At 41.6% G+C, this 23,511-nt stretch overlaps 1 protein-coding gene and 1 long non-coding RNA gene across 3 annotated transcripts in view; one reads left to right on the forward strand and one right to left on the reverse strand.

Annotated features, from left to right (window-relative positions):
- LOC132906977 (uncharacterized) overlaps positions 1-23,511 on the reverse strand; it is an 83,503-nt gene that overhangs the window by 12,539 nt on the left and 47,453 nt on the right. For both annotated transcript variants that reach the window (XR_009658079.1, XR_009658080.1), the window contains one exon: positions 3,338-3,683. This is a non-coding gene — a long non-coding RNA (uncharacterized LOC132906977). The remainder of the gene's footprint in view (positions 1-3,337; positions 3,684-23,511) is intronic.
- On the forward strand, positions 146-20,149 carry LOC132906951 (LIM/homeobox protein Lhx9-like). Its single transcript, XM_060959632.1, has 7 exons — positions 146-438; positions 1,132-1,306; positions 3,394-3,704; positions 9,010-9,183; positions 10,279-10,511; positions 16,897-17,132; positions 17,786-20,149. Exons 3-7 carry the CDS (start codon positions 3,427-3,429, stop codon positions 18,038-18,040), a joined length of 1,176 nt encoding a protein of 391 aa, XP_060815615.1. The 5' UTR covers positions 146-438; positions 1,132-1,306; positions 3,394-3,426; the 3' UTR covers positions 18,041-20,149.

Genomic DNA, 23,511 nt, shown 5'->3' on the forward strand with positions numbered 1-23,511 from the left:
CGACGCCTCTACCCCGTCGGGGTAGCCACCGAAAACCCCACCCCGTGGCTGCGACATCGGTGCACGCGGGGGCCAGCCCCTCTATTCTGCCATGCCGACGTCCGCCCCTGGCCCTGGCTGGCCAGCCCCAGGATCGTACTATTACGCCGACGGGGAACAGCTTCCCTCGCGGCCAACTCGACTGCCGACCTTATCCGCGACGCGCACGATTTTCCCTCGCCGGGCAAAAAGAGGAGCGGCGTCTCTCGGTCGGACGGGAAAGTGGCGTCTTCCGGCTCGGTTCCGTCGCCGAAACGAAACGGCGAGACACGCGAGAACGTGGCTGCGACACGAGTCTCGATCCCTGGTGATGATCTGCGGGCAAAGGTGATAGAGCAAGTTCTCGAGTGCGAGAGGAGAGGATCGACGAGAGCAACGAGACTGAATACGGGGAAGCAGGTAGAGGAATCCAAGGGTTGAGGTGGTTGGTGGTGGTTGAGTAACGGGGAAGTTGGACGATTGAAGCAAGATCAAGAATATTGGATGTTGCATGGAATTATAGTGGTCCTCGTGGACTTGTTCGTGGATTTGTTCGTGGAATAATGTGGATGTTAGGATAGTTTCGTGGACGCGTTGGTTATAGCTAGTGACATCACGACGTGAGTGATGTCTTGGATGATGTGCGAAGTTTAACAGTATCATGTTTGAATAGTAATCGCGTTGCCACAACAAATGTGTAATTTTGGTAAATTTTTAAATGCTTTGGTACTAATATAATAAGCTGGACTTTTAGTGTCCTTTACTGGCATAACAAGTTAGTTTAGTTCTATCGCTAGAACCTAGGGAATTGTTCGATAGATTCTAATTCGATTTCATTAGATTCCAATTCCATTTCTATGAATTCCGATGCGAATGCCGTTTTTGAAGCAGGAAAATTAAATAATCAGTAATTAGTCAATTCGAAAGAATTACATGACACCTATCTCACGCTATTCGGCTTTCCAACGCAGCATTTTCAATCGTCCAACGCTCTACCTCGACTTTCTCACCTCACGACTGCCGCGACCGCTTCCGACGGACCTCGAAAACGTCGACATTTGACTCTCGATCATCGACACTGAACCTGGAAAACCTTCCTACTCATGATTCAAGGTCGACGCTGCCATTCCGATGGAAATAGCCAGGTTCGTGGAATAAATTCAGCGTTGTGGGAACGCTGGGACAGGAAGCGACGGCAGACAACGAGCAGACAGAGGAAGCGTCAAAGACGTCGGTAGCGTCGGTGGAATTCACCGTCGTGTTTACAGCTGGTTAAACTAACAATCATGTAAGTATGGATTCAAGATGAATTGGAGCATAGAAACAGAATTTCAAGCGAGGTTAGAACGAAGGCTGGTGTTGATTTAATGACTGAGATTGGCAGGATAATTGAGAAGATCTTTATTGCAACTTAAGACCTTTCCATCTACTTGACGGTAATATAGGGATCATAGATAATTTGTTTCACTGTGTGTTAAATTAGCATTACTGTGTAGAAGTACGATGATTGAACAAAACAGATGAGATTATGTCTTTAATATAAGAATACTGTTGTTAAGTACTTTTCACTCGTATTAAACCTTTTTAACCCTTTTAATATAGATTTTTTCTTGCTGCAGGAAAAGATTTTTCTTCCATCAATTATTAATAGTAAAAGCATATTTCCTTTAGTGAAACATTTCTCTATATAACGTATTGAAATTAGAACTACTTTTATGGAAAATAAATTCCAATGTCGTTCAGCGCTGACATAACCTTGCGTATATGCATCATCAAACGAGAATTTTTCTAATATATCAAGAAAGCGCACTTCATTTTATCTTATCATCAACCAAAATTATCCAACCTACTCCCCCAACACCCATATACATGTACCATCATTCTGCAATCAAACGGAACACCCGAACTACACGATAAATAATAAAGTAAAATCTGAATCGGAATATGAAAATCAAAGAGGCAGAAGCACAGTTAAGGGAAAGAACAAAAGAACAAGAGGAGCGCGAGTAGAACAGTTGTAAATCAAGGAGCACACGTTCGGTCTAATACGTCGGTGACAAGCGGCAGCAAAACGGCGTCACCTTGTGTAGGAACGAGGTGTACGGTGATTCCAGGCGACGTCACCTTCCATTTAACTTACGGAAATCACGTGCGGCCCGCGCTCGTAAAGGACGTTGAGTTATTGTGGCGATCCGCAAGCTTCTACTAATTAGCTCGCGGCCGATTCGAAACCGAGAGAGCCACTGCCCCGGGAGTCATTCATTAACGGGACAGCAGTCACGAATTGTTTTCATTCATCGGTTCTTGCGTGCGCCGCCGCCGAGAAGTGTCCTGAATGAATGTGGGGCCGCCTCTCCATCTTCCTCCTCCGCCTGCCTCCTCCTCCTCCTCCTCCGCCGCCTCCAAGAGGAGGAGGAGGAGGCTCCGAGTCCTTCGGCCACGGTGCTCTTCCTCGTCATCGTGATGACGACGTGGAAAAAAGTTCTGGTTCGTGTCGCCTGTGAATTTTCATCCGCGTGAAATCGAGGACGAGTGGCTCGACCAGCCTCGAGTGTCAGCCCGCCAAATACAATTGCGGCGGCAGAAGCTACCAGAGGAAAATTCATGGGCCAGTGGCCGGTACGCGATTAAAGTGTAAACGTTTTTATTTATCGATGTTCTATTCTACCGTTGTTCATTTTATGACGGCTGAAAATTGCATATGGAGATTGCGTGAAAATTGGAAATCGTTTTGAAGGTTGCTTTATGGACGGTGAGGAATCGAGGGTTGAAAATAGAATCTGTAACTAGTGGTAATGTCATACAAGTATATGATATTCTCAAATGCGAATTTTCTAAGCAATTTAATAATATTAAGCAACGTCAGAAAATATGTATGTACACTGTTATGAAATCGAAAGTGTTACTCGGAGAGCTCCTTAGATAACACGCAATTTCTATGAAGAGTAATGAAATCAAAGAAGAATTTTGTTATTAAACTGTCAAATGAGCGTGGGAATTAGGTCAGGTATCAACAGCATAAAAAATAATAGCATAACATTATTCGACAATAGTAGTAAAGCATTAGTACAAGCTGATGAATCATTCATCTCAAGAAGCTTTTCGATACATACACACACACACACACAAGTATTAATATGTACAAGTATTATGTATAAGCATTATATATAATATAAAAGTATTATTTAAAGTATTATATCAAGTATTACAAAAGTAACACAATTATATAAATAGATTCAATCTACTTAAGATCAACCCAACAAGTATGAAGCACAGCTTCATTCTATTAAATATAATCGAATTTTACTTATCGATATACCTGAAACTGCAATAATTCCATGCTCCGAACTGAAGACGCAACTACGTTTGTCCCAGAATGCGCCGGTGGTCGCGGCGATTCTCCTCGAGATGCTGAAGGAAGTGGGCTGTGGGAGCAGCACACCCCCGCCAGGGGATGGTGCCATCAGCAATCGACAGATCGGCACCGGTGAGAACAACAACTCCGATGGTGGCCTCGGTTGCGGGGGTTGCGGCAGAGAGATAGCCGAACGATGGTACCTAAAGGCTGCGGATCGCGCGTGGCACTGCGGCTGCCTTCGTTGCTGCCATTGCCGTGTGCCTCTCGCCGCCGAGTTGACGTGCTTCGCCAGGGACGGCAACATCTACTGCAAAGAGGATTATTATAGGTTGGTAGAAGTAGTTGTAAGAGGATTAGGGTCGGGCGACGCTGAGGGGAATCTTAGAACGTGATCCGGTCCGCGAAACTGCGCCAGCTACCCCCATCCTAGAGAATTTTATTTGTGGATTGTACCACTCAGTTGTTTCAAGCATTGTCCAAGCTGGTTCTTTTATGACTGGCGTTTTCATTAGTTTAGTGGACAAAGTGGCTTGTATCTGTATCGAATGCATTAAGTTTGAAATATTTTAATTTTGTAAGATATTGGAAATATTGTACACCATGATAGACATCCTTTAATGTGTAGATATTTGGATATCCTACTTGTATTTAAATAAGTATGGTACGCTAAAAGTAAAGATTATCATATTTCAATCTCGATAAAAGGATAAACTCTCGATAAACAATCCCTTTTTGTTGCAAACTCTTCAATTTTTTGATTATTAGATACGATTCAACTATCTAGAAAATTAGCTTGAATTACCTACCTTCTATTTCTTCCAATTTTGTATCATGTGGAATTGCTTTTACCTTTAAAATTTATATCTCTTATTATTTGTAGAATTATTTCTTCAAAAAAGAATGGAAATTAGTTTGTTGTATTCTTTCGTTAAATCGAAGTAATAATTGAAAATGTTCTTCGTGTTCGGTTCTCTCCTTTTTCGATATTTCACCATACGTTTTACGACACAAAGCGGATCCAACCATTCATCGTGGTATTTTACGTCGAATTACCGGGATGACGCGCGAAATTAATGCAAGATCCCCGAGCGTTGGTTGCCCGGGGCCGGCTTCCCGTTTCAGTATTTATTGGGGTATTCGCGAATTTGCATAGGAGCGTCCACCCCGCTCAAAACTTCGCCTGGACCACACAAAATGTCTACTAATGGCCAGCTCTAAACCGTGCTTGTCCTAGGTAGGCCTAACCTGGTCCTGAAATTCCGTTGTTGTGATACGTTCACCGTGATAAAAACACGCGGTCACGATTTCCAGCGAACAACCTCTTTCCGCCATCGAATGACACTTCGTTTTTCTTCGCGTAGGTACGCCACTGTGCAGTTTCGATCGATCAAACGCATGCTGAATCCTTCGTGTTACTGGTTTTGGCCTTTTGAACGAGTACTGCACACACGCACACATACACATACACATCCCTCTATTTTCTACTTTCTAAATTCTCGTGCCAGAATTTAGAAATTTAGAAATTTTTTGATTTTATCTTTTAATTTTCATGGAAATTTTATTAATTTTATAGAAAGCTCTTCTATGGAAACTGTAACGTTTCTCATAAATTTAGTAGTGTATTTTGGGGCATTCGAGTAATTTTTTGGAAAATATATGGATAAAAGCTTATTTCTCAATCTTAATAAAAGTCGAGGACAATTTTGCAAAACTATCTGCGTGTCTTTAGTAAATGTAAGAAAATGAAATTGAAGGAATTCTTCATACAAATAAAGACGATTAATCTACCCTATGTTTGGTAGTTTTTAGTAGCTCGTTAAGTAGATATATATATTTATTTATTTTATTAGGTATATCATTTATATTTATTATATTTATATATATAATGTAATATTTTATTCTAAACTTAAATGCGTATTACCTTGCGCGCCGATTAACAATATAAAAATTTCAATAGCATGTTTCATTGTTCTGTAAGCACGCATTTGAACGCGGAAGCTCGTCAGGGCGGCGCAGATTAAGATATAAAAATGCAAAGTCTCGATGAATGAAATTAATTACATTAAACGTGGTTATTGTGGAGATGGTAATTAGATGCTGGGAATCTGTTATTGTGTTTTTGCCTATGAAAACGGGTGTTCTCGTTGAAATTCCGAGTGCAGTTAACGGACGGCGACGGAGAAGCACGCGTTGCATAATTCCTGTAGTTCTGGAAAGCGTGAGAATCGTTTCTTCTCTTTTTCGTTTCGGGGTTTTCCCCTTCCTCATCCACTGTTCGTTCTTTCCTTTTGGCGTTAAGCGGATTGAAACTGTTAAATTGACGAGAGCTTCGACGAGAAACCAGCGTTAAATATTCAATCCCCTATGAATTATTCACTGCTAAAGTATTCTTGACCAACGAATAATATCAGTGGAACTTCTCCAATGCTTCGTTCTATGCATGAATTAATTAACAAAGCTAAAGATTGCTCTTAGAAAAGAATAAAGAATTTACATGATTTCCCAATATGTATCTTTTTTTCAGCGACTTAGAGGTGAGGGAGAAGTATCGTTGAGTGAACGAAACAAAATTCCGTGGAGAATCACAGTCTTATACATGAATAAATTAATAAACAAAACTATAAGTTTGTGGTTAGAAAAATAAAATATTTACATTGGTGATCATTCAAGATTTTTTATTAATCGATATGAAGGGAATTGGAGGGGGAAATATTGTGAAAAGAACGAAACATAAGAATCATAAGATTCAATGATATTTTCTATATTATTATCTTCAAGCATCGTTTCCTTGTTATTTTTGTAATGAGAGGAAAGGGTGATTATGTTACAAGCTTCCCCATTTCGGTCCTGTAATCATTGTCTAATCAGTGATACGTAGGCCGCACGAGCCCCGGTGAAACGGAATAATTAAAGGGAACAAAACGAGTTCAGGTCTGACGAGGAAGATTTTTCAACGAACACGTTGTTACAGCCAGAAAACTGAAACGTTTCTTTGCTGAGCTAAAGACAGTCGGAATAACGAATGCAACATTTCGCTGCGGCTTTAGCCGTAAGCTTCTCTTTACGAGGCTTTTTCCAGTGAAATATGATATTCCGCAAGCAAAACAACTCGTCAAAGAATCCACTCTCTTTAGGAGATGAGAATCGTATTTTTAAAGAACCTCTCTAGATATTAGAGTATTGGCAAATCAGTCATGATGTATACTATAAAAAAGATATGAAGTTATTTAACATATCATGAATGGATGACGAAATATCTCGCGTTTTATATTTATAATGTTGGCATTAGAATAATGTCATTAGATAAGTATTAATATTTAATTCTCAATAACGATAAATTCTTAGGTAAATTTTAAAAGCAGTGTTAGCTCAAAACTATTGCAATTTAAAATAATTACAATCGGTTATAATCGATAACCATGCTATTCAAAAGAATACAACCTGATTTCTAATCAGAAATCTAATCAGCAATGTCTCAAAATATCATACGTTCGAAGAAAAATACGCAAGCGAACTGTTAAAACGCAATTCCTCGTATAACCTGCTCACACCCATAAGCCACATCCTTTATCCTTGCCATCACAGCGATCCTCGAGTTTCAGAGATTCCAGACGAGGGTGGAACACGCCGTAGGCCGGTGTTCCTACAGGCTGGAACTCCATGCTGCCGGTTCGTTAGAGAAGAATACAGCCGGCTCCCATGCAATATGCAACGATCCATATCCAGGCCAACCCCTTTGTCTCTATTTGGTTTTCGCGCTTCGAAAACTGTAACTTCGCCTCGATCGTCGACAACCGATATGAGAGCCTTGGCGAGGAAACCCCCACCTTCCTACTCTGTCTTCACTCCACCCTCTCTAACTCCCCTCTGGCCGCCTCCCTTCGCTATGGACGTTATGGTGTATTAGTGGAAGAAAAACGTAACCAGAGGGGGAACTGCATTGTTCTCCGATTTTGGTTCGAGCCGATAGTCACGAACAACGGGAGGTCACGTGCGCGCGCGAACGGGGAACAGTGGCAAGGATCGATGAATTCGAGCGACGATCGGGATCGTTGATTTTGTAATTAGGGGATTCTACGAAGAACGCGTGATCGAGAGCTCGAGGCTGTTCGAAGGAACCCGGAACGACGGCGACGCTCTTAGAAAGCCGGTTGCTACCGATGAATCGAAACGGTTCCGTCGTATTAAGAGGGTTGATTGGTAGACAGATACCGGTAGGATATAGTTGAGTCATTGTATTCGTGGCTGGATATGGGATAGCTAAGGCGATCTTGCAGGATTTTGATCGCAGAGGAATATTCTTGTAGCTTCTGCTTCTGTCTCTATGCCAGCGTTTGTGGGTTTATTAAAAATGAGATAGAGGTTTTGTCGAATAAATGTTGAGTTTAGTTAATATCCAGTGGATAATTAGCCTATGTAACTCGTACAAGAATTAGTTGAGTTTTCAGATAAGAAGCAATTTTGGAAAATTTAACGTATACAAAATTTGCTCATGAAAGTATCTGGCTTGTAACTATCTTCTGTCAGTAATGATAGTCGTATGGTTAGAGTGTTATAAACTTTCAGAAAGTTTCGTATAATATACATAGTACAGACATGTAATCGTAACCAATTTCTATGGTAAGTATACAGATATTTTCAGGAACCGATGTGATTGAAATTTAAAAATAATGATGAATTATTTGTATATTGTTGCATAACAATTAATAGTATCGACGTAGCACATGTAATACTTGAACTTATCGCAACAATATTCACGAGCAGACATTCTTGAGATAATATCAACTAGCGGCTGACCAGGCACGGGCATTACTCTACTTCCACGCGGATGAAAATGTAATCCACGTTAGAATTTCTCCGATCGGACAAAATGTTGCAATCGTAAATTGCATTGACTATACGTTATTGTACTGAAACTCGTTCAATTATAAAAATTCGTAGTCAGCACGGCGTGTTCAATGGCCTGATTTATTTGTTTGTATATTTACAGTGGATTACATTCGTTGCCTACGAAAATGACGCGATATCGATAGCAACATCGAAGCCAGATACAGTAAGATACAGTATATGTTATACTTGGATTGTGGATCTTTTATTTTCAGAAACTCTTTATCCCAACAAAATAACAAAATTAAACTTTGGTCGGAAACATCTTGCAGCCATTGTAGTAGTTAACAGCAATCACGTTGTACTCCGTTTCCTCATTACTTTCTCTATGAAGCAGTATAAAACGAGGATGATATCCATTATTAGAAAGTGGATGTTGGTGCAATTTCATATTTTTAGAAACTCAACTAAAGAAGCGTAACATAGGTAGAATTCAACAGTGTTTTTATGTCACTACTATTTACTATACTTCACTTTGAATATTTTACATATTTTCATATCTTATACGTATCCTGTATCCTTCTGCACCTTAAAAAAAAAAATTGTCTTCGAAGTCAGGCGGCACCACTATGGCGGTGGCAATTATTTATTGCCTCGGCTATCGTCAAATTAATAATGCTACCAAAAAAATATGCCGACCGCGAAGGGTCAGATTTCATGCGATTTCATAAACGTCTGATCGTTATAATAATAATTATCTATAAAAGAATACGTCAATCGAAAAGATTTGTAATTTTAATCCGTAGGTTGTTCGCCGTTTCGAGATGTTCGCGATGTCGAGCGGGCATCTTCGCGACGGAGCTGGTGATGCGCGCGAGGGACTTGGTCTACCACGTGGCCTGTTTTACATGTGCCTCGTGCGGCACCCCGCTGAACAAGGGCGATCATTTCGGGCAGAGGGATGGCCTGGTCTACTGTAGGTGAGAAACACGAGCCCGAATTACCATCCTCCAAAGGCCGTCTCTTTGTTATCAACGAGTTTGATGACGAGAGTGACAGAAACACGAGGCGCGTCGACGTAGGACACTTATTATCGTTCGCTGCTCGCCTAATGACAGCCCTCCGGCGCGGGTGAATCCGGTTTTTTCTATTCTCAGAAATAGGATCGAAAGAGAGAAATAAACGGAGAGAGACAGAGAGTCGAGCTCGACGCGCGTTCTCGTAAAGAGAAAGACGTCGCGGTGCCGCTTGCCGCTCCGCGAGATCGATTCGACCGCCACTCTCGCCGGCTTATCAACACTGCTCGTGCGTATTGCGTATCGATCCGCGTTCACGATCCATCAGCAAGGGTTTCACGCGAATAATCGTCAGTAGGAAGCTGGGGGAGGAGAAGTTTAGTACAGGGTCTATGACTGACAGAGTGATCTCTCAAGATGACTATTTATGTCTAAGGAAAGAGGTATCGAGTAGATGTAACGCGCAACGCGGGGTAGTCGACTTTTTTGCAAAGAGTGGGGCTGGAAGAGGAATTGGGAAATTTAGAAACGAGCTTTGTTATTAAGAAACTTAAAGTTCCATACAGAAAAGATTTTAATGCGAGAGTCAATAGCACGTACATTTTATTCGCCTGAAAGTTGCTTTACTTTATGTCTGTAGAAAGCGCTAAATGGGGATGTAACACGTATTTGCATATTTCTCGTGCGAAGAGTAGGAATGAAAGAGCGGTTAAAAACTGTAGAAGTAGATGATTTCCTCTGGTACGAAGTTTGAAAAATTTCGAAAGGAAAGTTACTCGTCGGAAAAACAAAAAAAAACGTAAGTTTGAAAATCGTGCGATCTATTTATACAAAATTAAGGATTAACAGAATGGAGGGTTGCAAAAGGATGTATGATAAAACGCTGGATTCGCCGATCCATCGATTCGATTGTGGGCGGGAAGCGGTCTTGCCGTTCGTCTATCTCCTCTCGCGAGCGTGATCGCGTTCGCGCGTTCATCGAACTCGGAGGATAACGCAGGGTCGCCACTGAAATACTCGACAGCAAGGTTCACGAATGACGAGCTGGTCGGTCCCAAGACCTCACTACGAGTTGCTGTGCTGCGCGGGGGATTACGGGAGCGCAGCCAGCAATATCGAGGACATCGGCTCGCCGGGAGTGTCGCCGCTTCCGGCTTATTACAGCGCCGCGGAGCAGAGCCCGATCACCTCATCCGGTACCGTGCAGAAGGGTCGCCCCAGAAAGAGGAAGTTGTCGGAAGTCACCGGATCCGAGTTACCTGTCACGATGAGGCTGGCCGCTGGAGCCCTTGGTGAGTCACATTTTAGTCTTTTCTTCAATTTTTTATTATTTTCTGATTATTGTTTCTCTGTTATGTATTTTTCTTTCGTCGAATTTTTGAAGATTGTTTGACTGACTCTCAATTGACGTTGTGTGGACCAAATCGACGATAAGAATATTTTTACAATGCAAGACCAGGCGTTAGACAAGATTTTTAATGCAAAGTATTCTTGCAATTATAATTAAAGAAATACGGAGAATTTAAATGCAGACTTGTTTTGTTTCTGTATTCTATGCCTATATTTTTGCATGTTACATGCAGCCTGTATATTATCACACATTAAGATTCCCTATAAATTGATAAATATTCGCAGTGTATTTGTTGTTTATTTATCACTGCACCACATCAGCTGAGCATTTATTCAATATATGAATTTATTTAACGACAGTAACATTTTCTCCTTAGATAAACATGATTTAATTAAACGTAAGAACAGCAGAGGAATATTACTTGAACTGGAGAACGAGTTCCAAAAAATATACAGTTTTGCCATTGAGAAAGCAATGGGTAATTTCTTAGAAATATCGATCCCTGGGTTCGATCGGAAGGACGCGACGTCTACGCCATCGTACCGCGGATCGATTAATCGCGCGGGCGACAGAGGGCAAAGAGAAATAGGCGAGGGACGAAGAAAAACGTCGGCCCCGGGGCCCTTTGTTCCTCCCGTCGTATAGTCGAAACAATAAAGAATTCACAAGAATCCAGTCTCGGCTGGGCTGGCGGCCTGAGGACGCAAATACGTGTAATTGGCAGTGGTGAAACAACGCGAGAACGTAAAAGAGGGATGGAAGGGGTTGCCAGAGGGATAATTGGGCCGGATGGTAAACGGGGGTGTGCTTTCAAACGTAGGTCTTAAAACCATGGGAACACGTGGTACTCTCGTTCGTGATCTCGTTTTCTTTCATCTCTCTTTTTCTCTCCGTTCAATATGTGTACGCGCGAAACTCTTTTCCTCTTTCTCTCTTTCGAAACCACCTAGTAGTACCAGCTTTCTGTTTCTCTGCTCTCCATCCCCCGAATCGAGCAAGTGAGTCGGGGGAGTTGCATTATTTGCCGAGCAATGAGTATAATGGCTGGTTCCTTCGGTGTGCAAACATTTGCCCGAGCTTTCGAGGATCGCGGACCGCGAATCGGCCGGAGATTGTTCTCGCTCGCCTCGTTAGGCGTTCCCTCATCGACATACAAGCGGAATTCTTCGACGGAATTTCCACCGGCTGTCTAATTGATCCATGATCCAAGTGTGCGAGTGCACGAGACACGACACGGCCGAAGCGCACTCTTTGTTTCGCGTGTCGGACATGTGCCAGCCGGTCGAACGGTTTTCCTTTTCGAGAACCAATCGAACAAACGGCCAGCCACTCGTTCGCCAATGTGTCCACGCATTTGGTCGTCGCGGCTGTTTCCAATTGGACTCGATGCTTAAATTGGTCTGCTCGATACCCCGGAAAACGTTTCGCTGGCCCCTTTACCGACGAGAACGAAGAAACGATGGATCGAAAGAAAGGTGAAGGAGTAGGCCGTTTGTGAAGATTTGTGGATGCTAAACAGCTGTTCTTATTTTACATCATTTTGACATTTATTACGAGTAACGTAATAAATCCTTAAATTCGTATGCAGGCTGTTTCTGATAACAAGAAGCTAAGCATATCACAACAATTACGCTTGGTTTCAAGAATAAATTTCAAGTTTCAAACATTATTATACAGAAGGAAATTAAAATTTATTGTCCATGAACAAATACGTTGGAAGAAATGCGAGTACGTATTCGCCGCGTTTGATATTAAAAGTGCAATAAATTTCGATGACAAAGAAACAATTATTCTCTAAACCTTTCATTTTGAATTCTTTTCCGCTTTATTATGCCATGCAAGGGTTAATTCACCGAGACATTTACTACCCCCGGAAGCAAGATCGCACGACGCGATCCCCCAAAAATCACCACCGCGGTAAATTCGTTTAATGCCCTCGTGGAACAGGCTCGTTTGTCGGCGCGACAACGTTTTCGTTCGCGATATCCCCGCGTCTCGTTTGTTTCACGATGTTTACGACGTTTCGAGGCCTCGCTCGCCATCGTCCCCGGTTATTTTATAATCGACGCGCGATCACAGAGAATCACTTTCGGGCTACCGGGGTCGGAATTTACGATCAACAGCCATAAAATCGGCCATGAAGAGTCCAGTTTGAGCGACGCGCAGCCTTGGACGGGGTGGGAACCGACCGACTGGTTCGCGTTTTATTGTCTTTATATATAATTGGGACACTTTTTGCCGGACGATCCGCCGGATCCCTCGAACTATTCCGTCTGGACGTCGGCAGGCGCGTTCGATGAATCGCTGGAATTGCGACCACGATAAGGCCGTCGTTTCTCCGCCACCGAAAATACCTTTGTCCACCGCGGTTACGGTTCTTGCGGCGCTGAAAAATTAGCTCCCTTCAGAGACTTCGTTTCTGTTTGTCCAACAGGCAGAGCGGTCATTTCGCGAAGTATATTTTCTACAGGTTTCGTGCGTTTTTGTTGAAAGATTCTCCTTAAGAGGTTTATTTAAAGCGATTTAGTAATCGTTTTGGAGAAAGTTGAAGGAGTAAAGTTCGTGAACGCTTACGCATTTATGGGGAATTTAAGTGTACAGAATATACATAACACGCGAGAAAATATGAGATACCCACAGTTTCTATAGAACGATGTAGAAGATAAAAAAAGATAATAAACAGTATATCCAAGTTTCTTACGAAGAAAGATGTGTAATAATAATAAATAGCCCTCTTGTTTTACTAACAACATTGTTAACTTAATTTTTCACTTTTCATCTCAAATGACGTACAATATCTAATGATACAACACAGTTCAAATCGATTGTCATGATTCCTCCCGGATTTCATCCTCCGATAATACCTTTTTTCCACCAAACTAACCATAAAGGGACTCTCAAACTTCGCTGAAAATTTCCCCAAATACCGGAAGAAGAGTTAACACGGGCGTTGGTACGGCCGATTTCACCGTTCGTCGGGGGATTCGAACTCGAGGCACGCCGGTCGCGCGAACGGAGAAAAGGCTAGGCTCCGCGGACAGTGACAGATGGGTATCGGTGGCGAGATGCATCGATTGGCCGATCTGGCAGGAAAAGAATGCTGCCGTGGCCAATACGTGGCCGCAGCCAGCAGAATGGCCGGCGGAACACTATAATGCCGCCTGCGTGAGTTTCTTGCCGACTCGAAGACGGCCCTCGTCGTCGACCATCCGTGCCATCCGCGTGATTTCGGCCTCTAGCCCGGACCTGACAAATTGTAATCTCATTCTTGAACCACGAAAACCGTCCTCGACACCCCATCTCCTCTATTCCCCTACCTCTAACTCCCGTTTACCCCTCGTTCTCCCGCCACGCAGGGAGACTCGGCTTGGGAACCAGGCCAGTTCGATGAAAAAACTTGCGTATTCCTTTTGCAGGGCCGTTCGCTCGAGTTTATTGATAGAGTTGGTTCTAGGGAAAGCGATCCGTTTGGGAATTGAACGGAGTCACCGAGAACCACAATTTTCTTTAACTTTTTTTCTGGATAATGGAACGAAAGACTGGAGGAAAACTGGGCTTTTGGGGTGGATGTGATTCAACGTAACGAGTCAGAGTGTAGGATATTTCATTAAGTTTAGCGTGAAATTTTTGAGAAATAAGCGATGCTTCCGTAGATTGCAATGGTAGTTCGTTGCGTCATTTCATTTTTTGAAATGATGTTTGTTATTATCGTCCCATCTCTTCTCTGCAAATCATGTCAAGCATAGACATATCAAGTTTATTCAAAATAAACCTATCTAGATCAAGAATACAAAGAATCGTTACTTCATGTCCGCTCAACCCATAGAAAATTGACCAATAAGAAAGTATTTCATCAACATCAACCCTTAACATGTCCTATTCCAGTTTCTTGCAATACTTCAGTAAACTATCTCTATATCTTACTACCGAATCGAGCCTATTTCTCGTACAACACTAAAAAGCCAAGCCATACGAAGAACGCAAGAAATTATTGCTTCATCAGCAACCAATAGCGCATACTACCCTCAATAAAATCAACTTTATAATCAATCTATCAGCACTCAGTTACGGACTCTCAACCTCTCCGTAGCAAGAAATTCCCCAAAGTATTATACAATCCCTATCGAATCACGACTTTTCCAAACACGATGCCAACTTATATAGAAACAAAAATCGATGTCGTTCACCCCGGCGAACAAAACAAATTCCACTGGCGGTGTGGCCGTCCGCGAGAGCGGTTCTTCTCTTTTCTGGATCGCGAGCCAGAACGCGGAGAACAGCTCGTCGCGTCCGTAGGGAATGGAAGTTCGGGACAATAAACAGTAATGGCGGATACGTGCTCGGGGATTTACTTCTGGTCGGGTGTTCCCCCCGTCGCCCCATCCCCCTTGCGCGCGCTCGCCTGTCCACGAACGTCGCCTGGAACCCGTTCTTTCTCTCCGATTGAATTCAATGGTTACCCTCGTCGTCTTATTTATTGGATGCGTTCCTTCGCTCCGCCGGCGCGCAACAACTGCAACTTGCAACGGCACTGAACGGTTGCACACCGATGTCGTCCTTCTTTCGATGCTCTCGCGCTGCTTTTATCCACGGGCACGACGACGCTGCTGTTGGCCGAGCTGCAACAGCGCTTACGTGCGCGGAAATTCGTTTCGCGTGCACACAGCTGTACCGCCGGCTTTCCGTGGACAGGGGTTGGAGGAAGAGAAGAGAACGAAGATCGATCGGTCGATCTTGTGGAAAGATTTAGATGGTTCGCGAACATGCTGACGCTGAAGAATCGGTGGCCAGAGTTTTGGCTAACATTGAGATAAGACGAGCGGGGGTTGGATTATAGATGGAACGAGTAAAGTTGGAATTTGGTCTTGAGCGATTGTTCTTGATATGTCCGGTTCGCTTTCTTCGTGGAGAATGTCGTACATAGCGTCGATAAGATGGAAAACTCCGAAATAAACGATCTTTGAATAACATTAAATTGCATGTGAAATATCTTGTTGTATCATCACGATTGAAATAAATAACTAGATGGTCATCTTTAAATAATTCTAATTAACAGCGTGTGATTTTTTTTTCCTAATTGTAGGGCAAAATTCAGTCGAGATTTTCTCTGTTTTTAACGAATTATTTTAGTTTGAGAAAAATATGAAAGAATTATTTAAACAAGCCGAAGAAACGGAATTCCTTGGGATTTGTAAGAAAGACGATGGAGATATTATCTAAAAGAATTATTCTTGATATAATGTTATTTCTCGTTTCGATCTGATATATAAAGATTTGATTAGAACGTTAAAAGTGCTTTTGTAAAAAATCAGGAATTTCAAAAAGAGACGAAGATAAGACGAGTCATATCTAATTTGTTGATCTGTTTCTAAACTTTTTTCACCAATGATGATCAACCATCTTTTATCGTCCTGAAAAAAAATATGACCCTTTTTGAAGATCGCTGTTTGACGATTGTCGCCAAACAGAAGAACAAATCGTTCGATAGATAGGTCAGATAGTCGCCTAGTACCGATTGATGGATCACGAGCGTTCTGTAACGATCAGACTGGAATCTTCTCATTTAGCATCGGCCGTTCTGTGTCGTTCGATCGTCGTCTGCTTTTTTCTCCAGCTTTGCTGTCCAATCTTTTTACATCAAACATGACTGAACTTCTTTCGCGTATCCGATAAGCCGGCAGGACTAAAAAATCTTTGTAACAGATGCTCGACACTCTTGAACTCTATACTCGTGTGTACGACCATTTAGTTTCGTTTGATGATTTATTAGCGCAGTACATCGGTCGTTAATTTTCTTGAGAAAGTTAAAATTCAACCGTTGTTTATTCCGCGTTAAATCTCTTCAATACACCAATCATTACGTATGATACATAGACTTTTATCTCGACACTATAGCTATTGCATAAATATAAAAAATACTATCGATTAATTTAGTTGGAAAAGTTAGAATTCAAGCGTCTTTTATTCTACGTTACATCTCTTCTATTCTATAAAAAATGATCTTCACATCGAATATGCTATCCAGATCTTCATATTGATACTTTAATCATCGCACAAACACAGAGAAAGACATTTGAACTGAGAGTGAGACTTTTTGTTGGTTTGTTAAGCTCTTACATAGCTCATGGCCAGTACTACTTTCGTTTTATCTTATATTCTACGATAGCTTTTTCATATGCAGCAGTGAATCGAATAAATCAAGCTTTCGAAGAAATATCAAGGAATTTAATATTCCCTAAATTCCAAGCCGTCCAATTAAATATCCAACAGTATAAACCGGAGGAAGGGATTGAAATATCGAATAAAGGAAGGTAATTTGGTTGCAGAGCTGCTTCACCCAACCGAACTGTCCTCGTCCATGGAATCTTTGGCGGCGTACGAAGCGTCTGTCGGTTCTCCCGGACCGGTGCATCAGAGCCAGCGAACGAAGCGGATGAGAACGAGCTTCAAGCACCATCAGTTGCGGACGATGAAGAATTATTTTGCTATAAATCAGAACCCCGACGCGAAGGACCTCAAGCAACTGGCGCAGAAGACGGGGCTCTCGAAGAGGGTGCTTCAGGTAGGAAATAAATTTCAGCCTTGGTTTCCTTCGTCTCGAATCCAATTTTAAATCGATGTCGTGTTGAAACTCCTATGCGAAAAATAATTAGCGATATGATATCCTTTTTCGTTTTATTATATGCATATAACTCTAGAGAGCATCGTTTTTATATTTAATAAGATGTTAGCAGGTTGAGTATCTTTTCGTAACGTATAATAGAAATGAATTTGATAATTAATTTAAAAAGAGTATGCAATAATTTCATTTTTCTTCAATATTGCATTTTCCTCGTTAGCTATATTCATATACAGTTATTTTTAATTATATTTAAGTATATTCAAAAGAAATTCAATATAATGGAGGAAAACTTAAAACAATCGGCACGATACAGCAAAGGTAACTTTAATTGTATAATATATGCAATAATTGAATTTTTATTCGATATTATATATTCCCATCATCTATATTCGCGTAGGATCATTCCTAATTTCAAAAAATCGACACATATTTTTCAAACTTAAATTACTATCATACAATATCCACTAACTACTTCTATCATTTTTGTTACCATTCTTTTTCATCATACTACTACATGCAATAGAAAAATTGTCTACGAATGTGCTCGAAGGAAAGGAATAACGTGTCCTGAGTAAGGTTCTCGGTTTGTGCAGGTTTGGTTCCAAAATGCCCGCGCGAAATGGCGACGGAACATGATGAGGCAGGAGGGCAACACGACGACGAGCAACGTGGGGTGTCCAGGTACGCCTGTGCCGTCGAACACGGCCGGCTCGCCGAACGTAGGACCGGCAGCCAGCATCCTAGGGGACAGCAACAGCATGCCGTCGACCTCGATGGAGGAGCTGCACGCTCTTCATCACCTACATTCCGGCGTTTCCTCTCAGGTCTCGTTCTCCGATCTTTACTGACGACGGCTTGAGATGGAGGAAGACAGCTACAGCAGCCTTTCCAGCCATCTTGGATGAAGGATCGCCGCGTCTTTCTTTTGGGATCGATTTTCGACGCGTTCAATTTCAGAGGAAAAACGTGCTCCTCCGGAATCGATTCGATTTTCATCTGCATTTCTGCTCGAGATTTTCGACGTTGATCGTTGACCATCGGACGAACCACATTCTGGTTCCATAAAGATGCATAGAAGGATGCGTTTCTGTTAACGTTTCACGCGATTCCTCCTCCGAATGGCGGAAGAATCGAATTCTGGGCGACGAGATTTATCGCTGAACCTTTGACGAATTTCCTGGTGAGTAATAAATCCCAATGTTTTCCAGTTGGTAGGCTTAGGTTTATTTGTATACTAAAGACACTGATCTGTTTAACGATCCCGATTAAACTTGCTTGTTAGAAAGCCAACGTTTCTTAATTAATAAGCGACACGTGGTGAATGAAGACGTTTACAATCGCTAATGGGTTGCGAACAGTTTCTACCTACGAGCTTGTCAAATCCCAGCAATTATCGCATTCGTTCAAGCAAAACCGACTATTAAACGCCTTTCAACGATTATACTTGAACAATCTGCAAACGTCAATTACACGTAACAAGAACAAACGGTCGTTCATCGATCACCAGCCTTAATTTACGTGGCGAGCCGCACGCTAAAAACGATCTATCGATTCATCAACTGCCCATAGATCGCTTCATAAACAAATCGAATCAAACAACTTTTGGATCTATCTAAAAACATACAATCGGCTCATCACTGCTCACCAAGAAATGGTCAAGGTTCGCGATAAAAGGCAGATAAAGTTACGCCAACAGCGTTTTAGCTGAAACGGATTATGTTTAAGTAATCAGTGATAATAATCATAGTTCCATGCACATCCGAATTACCAAAGGTACTAGGCGATAGTTTGTCTCGCTAGCGAAAGCGTGAATCGGGTTTGGATGCTGAAGGTTGAGGTACCATCGAAGGATTCGTCGAAATAGGGGGAAGAAACGGCCTTGTTCCACAGCGATAAAACTGTCCCATGGCGTTCTTTGGATCGAAAGGCTAAGGAGGGTTCCGACAGAATGGGCGTAGCTCTCCTCCAGCGTGTAATTATATTATACCGCAGGATTATTTCATTTGTTCCAACTGGTCCGGCTTTGAGTCTTTAAATGGCTATTTCGTGCAATTGATTCTTGGAGCGGTTTCACACTAACGATTTCTATTTTATTTAATTGTTATTTCGCCGCGCGGTATGTCAGAGTAAAGAAACGGCAACGTATCGAGCGTTTCTTATCTTTAATTTGTTATTACTTTGCAGAATGTGTTGATTAATTAAATCGTGAAAAAAAGTCTTGCTCATACAGCATCTTTTAGTTTTGCGCTCGATGGTTTGAAAATGTGAAATGATCATGATGGATGGATACAGCCCAAATTGTATCGATATCTCGATAGTGTTCCTCTTCTGTAGCATCCTGATCCGACTTCGCGCGCTGCTTCACTCCTCCTTTTTAGCCAAAACCGTGTCACGAAGACACTTTTTGATAACGGCGATTTACGGGCTAGAGAATCGCGAACGACAGGTGTGGTAAAACGGCGTTCCTCTCCTCGTGCCAAAAACGTACGTACATACGAGTAGCTAAGATACGAGTTCTTTTTGTACGGTGTCAAGCGAATCCAAGGTAATTGCAAGATTTTTCAAATAAAATTACTATTTTTCTTTTCCAATTAATCTCGAATAAGCGTGATGTCTTCGTATTTTACAATCGCTTATCATTGCGAAAAATGAAGAAGTTAAGAAAAGAAGGAAGGATCGTAGAAACGAAGGGATTCTTCATCTAGTCAAATGGATCTACGATCTTTGGATTCGATCGACACGAAATACACTCATTCGACCACTGACGACACGGTATGTATATTATAGATAATGAAAATTAGCGAACAGATCGCAAAGTCTTTAGCCAGGCGTAAGCAACATAGTAAAACGCTTGGGATTATCGAGTATCCTAAGTGCGATCATCAACGTGTAGCAAAGTGATGGACGTTGAGAACCGAGAAAGAAGAGAACCAGAGTAAAAAGAAAAAAAGAAAGAATTATCGATGCGGACTTTCATCGCGTGACACACGCGTGCGTCACATTTTCGACATGACGTTAAAAAAGGACAGAAAAGAAAAAAAAGATAGAAACGAGGATTCCTATGATGAGAAGAAGAAATTTATCTGTAACAATCGAGAACTTATAATTTTTATATATATACGTCGTAATTAGAAAATGATATTTATCGACTGCAAGCGACAAGACGTTTCGATGATAAATGATCGTTCTGATGGAATTCTAAATCCCGTGATTCCTTTTACCGAAATGGAAATTTCCTTCCTTGCCCCGCGGACAACATCTCGTCAATTATCGCGATGGACCGCCGACCACAGCGGTTTTTCTAACATCTTTCCACATTTTGCGACACAACACCCGTCGAGTCGGGAATAGTCTGCATAGTCGGCAAAGTGGCGGCAGTCGCATGTTAGGCATGTGTAGCATAGCGATGATTTAATGTACGTCAGCGTCTTAAAATCGAAACAAGAAAAATAAAACAGACACACACACATACGCATATGGGTGAACCAATTATGTAAAACTGTATAGATGAAATTAATGTGCAGCATTCGAGTGCGACTATTATCGTATAATAAATAGTTACGTACATCTGGACTTTAAAAATGCTGTTGCTCATTTCCTGCTTTATATTATCCATAATTTCCTCCGCTTTTCTCAATTTATTATATTTTCTTTATCCCGTTGGGCTGATCAGAAAATAATGTTAATTTTGTGAATGCGTAATCGATTATTGTTCATACCTCTATTTTTAATTTCCTCTTTCAGCCTATTTGTCTTACTTTTAAAAGATTCAAAAACTCTATCTTCGCATAGACAAACTAATTCAAGACAAAGTAAATAAAAGAAACCATCAGAAATTCGAAAAAGAAGAACCCGGGCGAAAAACGAAGTTACCAAAATCACCCCCAATCGGAGGAGCAAAGGATCCCACGAGTCTCGTTCCGTTCTTAATTGAATAGCAAATTAAGCCCCTATCCCTGGCCAAAAAGAGACGTCGAGGTCCGAAGCTGGAGACGCGGCCTCCAAAAAGTTACTCTTCGAACATACGGATAATATCCAGACACAGTATCATGAAACGTGAATTTTATTCATCTTACGCTATGCATCTTCCGTGTCTCGGTCCTCGGCCAAAAGGATCCCGCTTAAATTCCCGGTCTTGATAATCATGTTCCTGCGAAATATCAATAACCACTTTGCGAGATATTCTCCATGACCCGTCTTCATACGGTTTGTCTGCCCGTATTTGCGCCACACGCGAGCCGGTCGCGGCGAGATCTGGCCGTGGAGAACAAGTGCGAGTTCTAATTAGCATCAAATTAGGTATTTAAGGATTTCACGTTCGTGCGTGAACGAATTACGGAGAGGGGTAGAGTGTGTAAGTAGTGGGAGAAGGTTGAAAGCGGAGGAGAAAAGGGATTCGACGTTCAAAGAAGAAGAAGGAGATGAAGATGAAGAAGAAGAAGAAGAAGCAGAAGAAGAAGAAGACGAGGAAGAGGAACGGTAGAGGAGGAAGAGGAGGAAGGTCGAGAGGCGGAAGAAAAAGAAGACGAAGGTCTCCTACTTAGGGGTTATACCAACATAGGGACCTCTCGTGTAAATTGTAGGCCCCAGAGTCGTATAAGTGCAGCGCGTTGTACGGCGTATACATATATTTCGTCGGCGCTCATATAAGTTAATTTTCAATCTATATGCGGGTTCTCGGATGGCGCGCGGCGACTCATCAACGAAATGAAGAAATTGAGACTCTCGTTAATATTTAATGAGCGCGAGGAGGATACAATGGCCAGACCCATCCGCGGGGACTTGGAAATATCACCTTCGCGAGCGAACAGAGAGCGCACACGATGCCGTGTGTTTACGGGCGTGTTAACGCGACTACGATCCTGAATGGACCAAGAATCTTTTTATTCAAAGATATAGAAATATGATTTTGCGGATAATATCGAAATTATTCCAAGTTATTTATGTACTTTTATTGGTTTCCTTCTTATTATTAAATTCGGAGCAATTTTTGAGTAAAATTCAAACGAGTTAAAGAATTCATCTCGTTGCTACCATGAGAAATATGTTTCAATATGTTTGAGCGCATGTAAGGCTTGTGTTCAAATGCATTTTCTATATGTTATTTAATTTATAATACCTATCTATAGAATCTCCGTACACATTGTATCATAATATATATTTTCCGTATAATTTTCGTATCATTTAATCAGACACATTTACATACATATGACACAAAATTTTCATTTCGTTAAACATACCACATTCGTACATTTCTGCTACTGAAAGTGCTAGATAGAATGATAGTAATTATATCTAGTATTTAAATATACATGCGCATATCTGTTCGATATTAAAAAAAAAAAAAAAACTGCTTCGGTCTGTACAGCCAAAGTACTTCCAATTTCGTGAATGTTACAGAGGAACTTTGTTTCAAGAATTTAACAAAATCAACCATTCCGATCCAACCATTAACAGTGTTGGTTCTGTTTACCGTTCGAAAGATCAAACGATGATCGCACCTTTCAAAAGGATCCAATTTGTGGCCCTTTTGTTGGCTGGCCTATTTACAACTAATTTACGAGCCGGTCCATCGACAGGGGAGGCATATGTATAAACTTTTAACGAGAAGGGACACGTCGATGTAAGAAGCCTTGGAAACATCGGAGATACGTGCGCATCCATGAATTCCGTGTATTTTCTGGGTTGTCGAAAAGCAGTCGTCGTTGCTCGCTACCTTTTACAGCGGCGACAGCTGCGTCCAAAATCTGGTCCTCCCCTTTTATTGGCGATCGCGAATCGTGACCGTCTGCCTTGTGCCCTTTATCTCCCGCGACACGCTGTTCGAATACGGCCGCTCAATACATTTCGATCCGTGCCTCTTTTTCGCTGATTAACCTGATTCTCTGGGCACGAGACGCGACAAAGTGCTTCTCTGTCGAATCCAGACCGAGAAAAAATGTCTCTGAATTGCCAACAGCGATGTTTCCGAATGTCGCCCATAAGCGTCTCAGATGAGTTCGATGTACATTTTCTGTACGTTTTAAACATCTTTCCGGGGATTCGTTATTGAATTTATGGTAATTTTGATTATGTAATGTACTCTGACACGATTAAAATAAATAAGTTTCGATTTCAATAAAAATCAACATTAATTCTGTTGGAAGCACTTGCATGTTGTTAGTAATTTCTGGAATTTGTCATTTTGAGTTTTGGTTGATGGAACAAGCGAATGTATGGAATATATATAATATGCAAAGATATATAAAATACACGATATGAAATATTAGTTAGAATATTTACTAAATGAAATCAATTTCTGTTCATAGCTATATTTGAA

The sequence above is a fragment of the Bombus pascuorum genome, chromosome 5 (assembly GCF_905332965.1).
Source record: "Bombus pascuorum chromosome 5, iyBomPasc1.1, whole genome shotgun sequence".
Taxonomy (NCBI): Eukaryota; Metazoa; Arthropoda; class Insecta; order Hymenoptera; family Apidae; genus Bombus; species Bombus pascuorum.

What these genes read in the sequence shown, in the direction of transcription:
- LOC132906951 (XM_060959632.1), top strand. Translation starts at nt 3,427, where the DNA reads ATGCTGAAGGAAGTGGGCTGTGGGAGCAGCACACCCCCGCCAGGGGAT. An exon ending in GATGGCCTGGTCTACTGTAG is followed by an intron (nt 9,184 to 10,278) that starts GTGAGAAACACG and finishes GTCGGTCCCAAG; the next exon opens with ACCTCACTACGAGTTGCTGT. An exon ending in GCTGGCCGCTGGAGCCCTTG is followed by an intron (nt 10,512 to 16,896) that starts GTGAGTCACATT and finishes ATTTGGTTGCAG; the next exon opens with AGCTGCTTCACCCAACCGAA.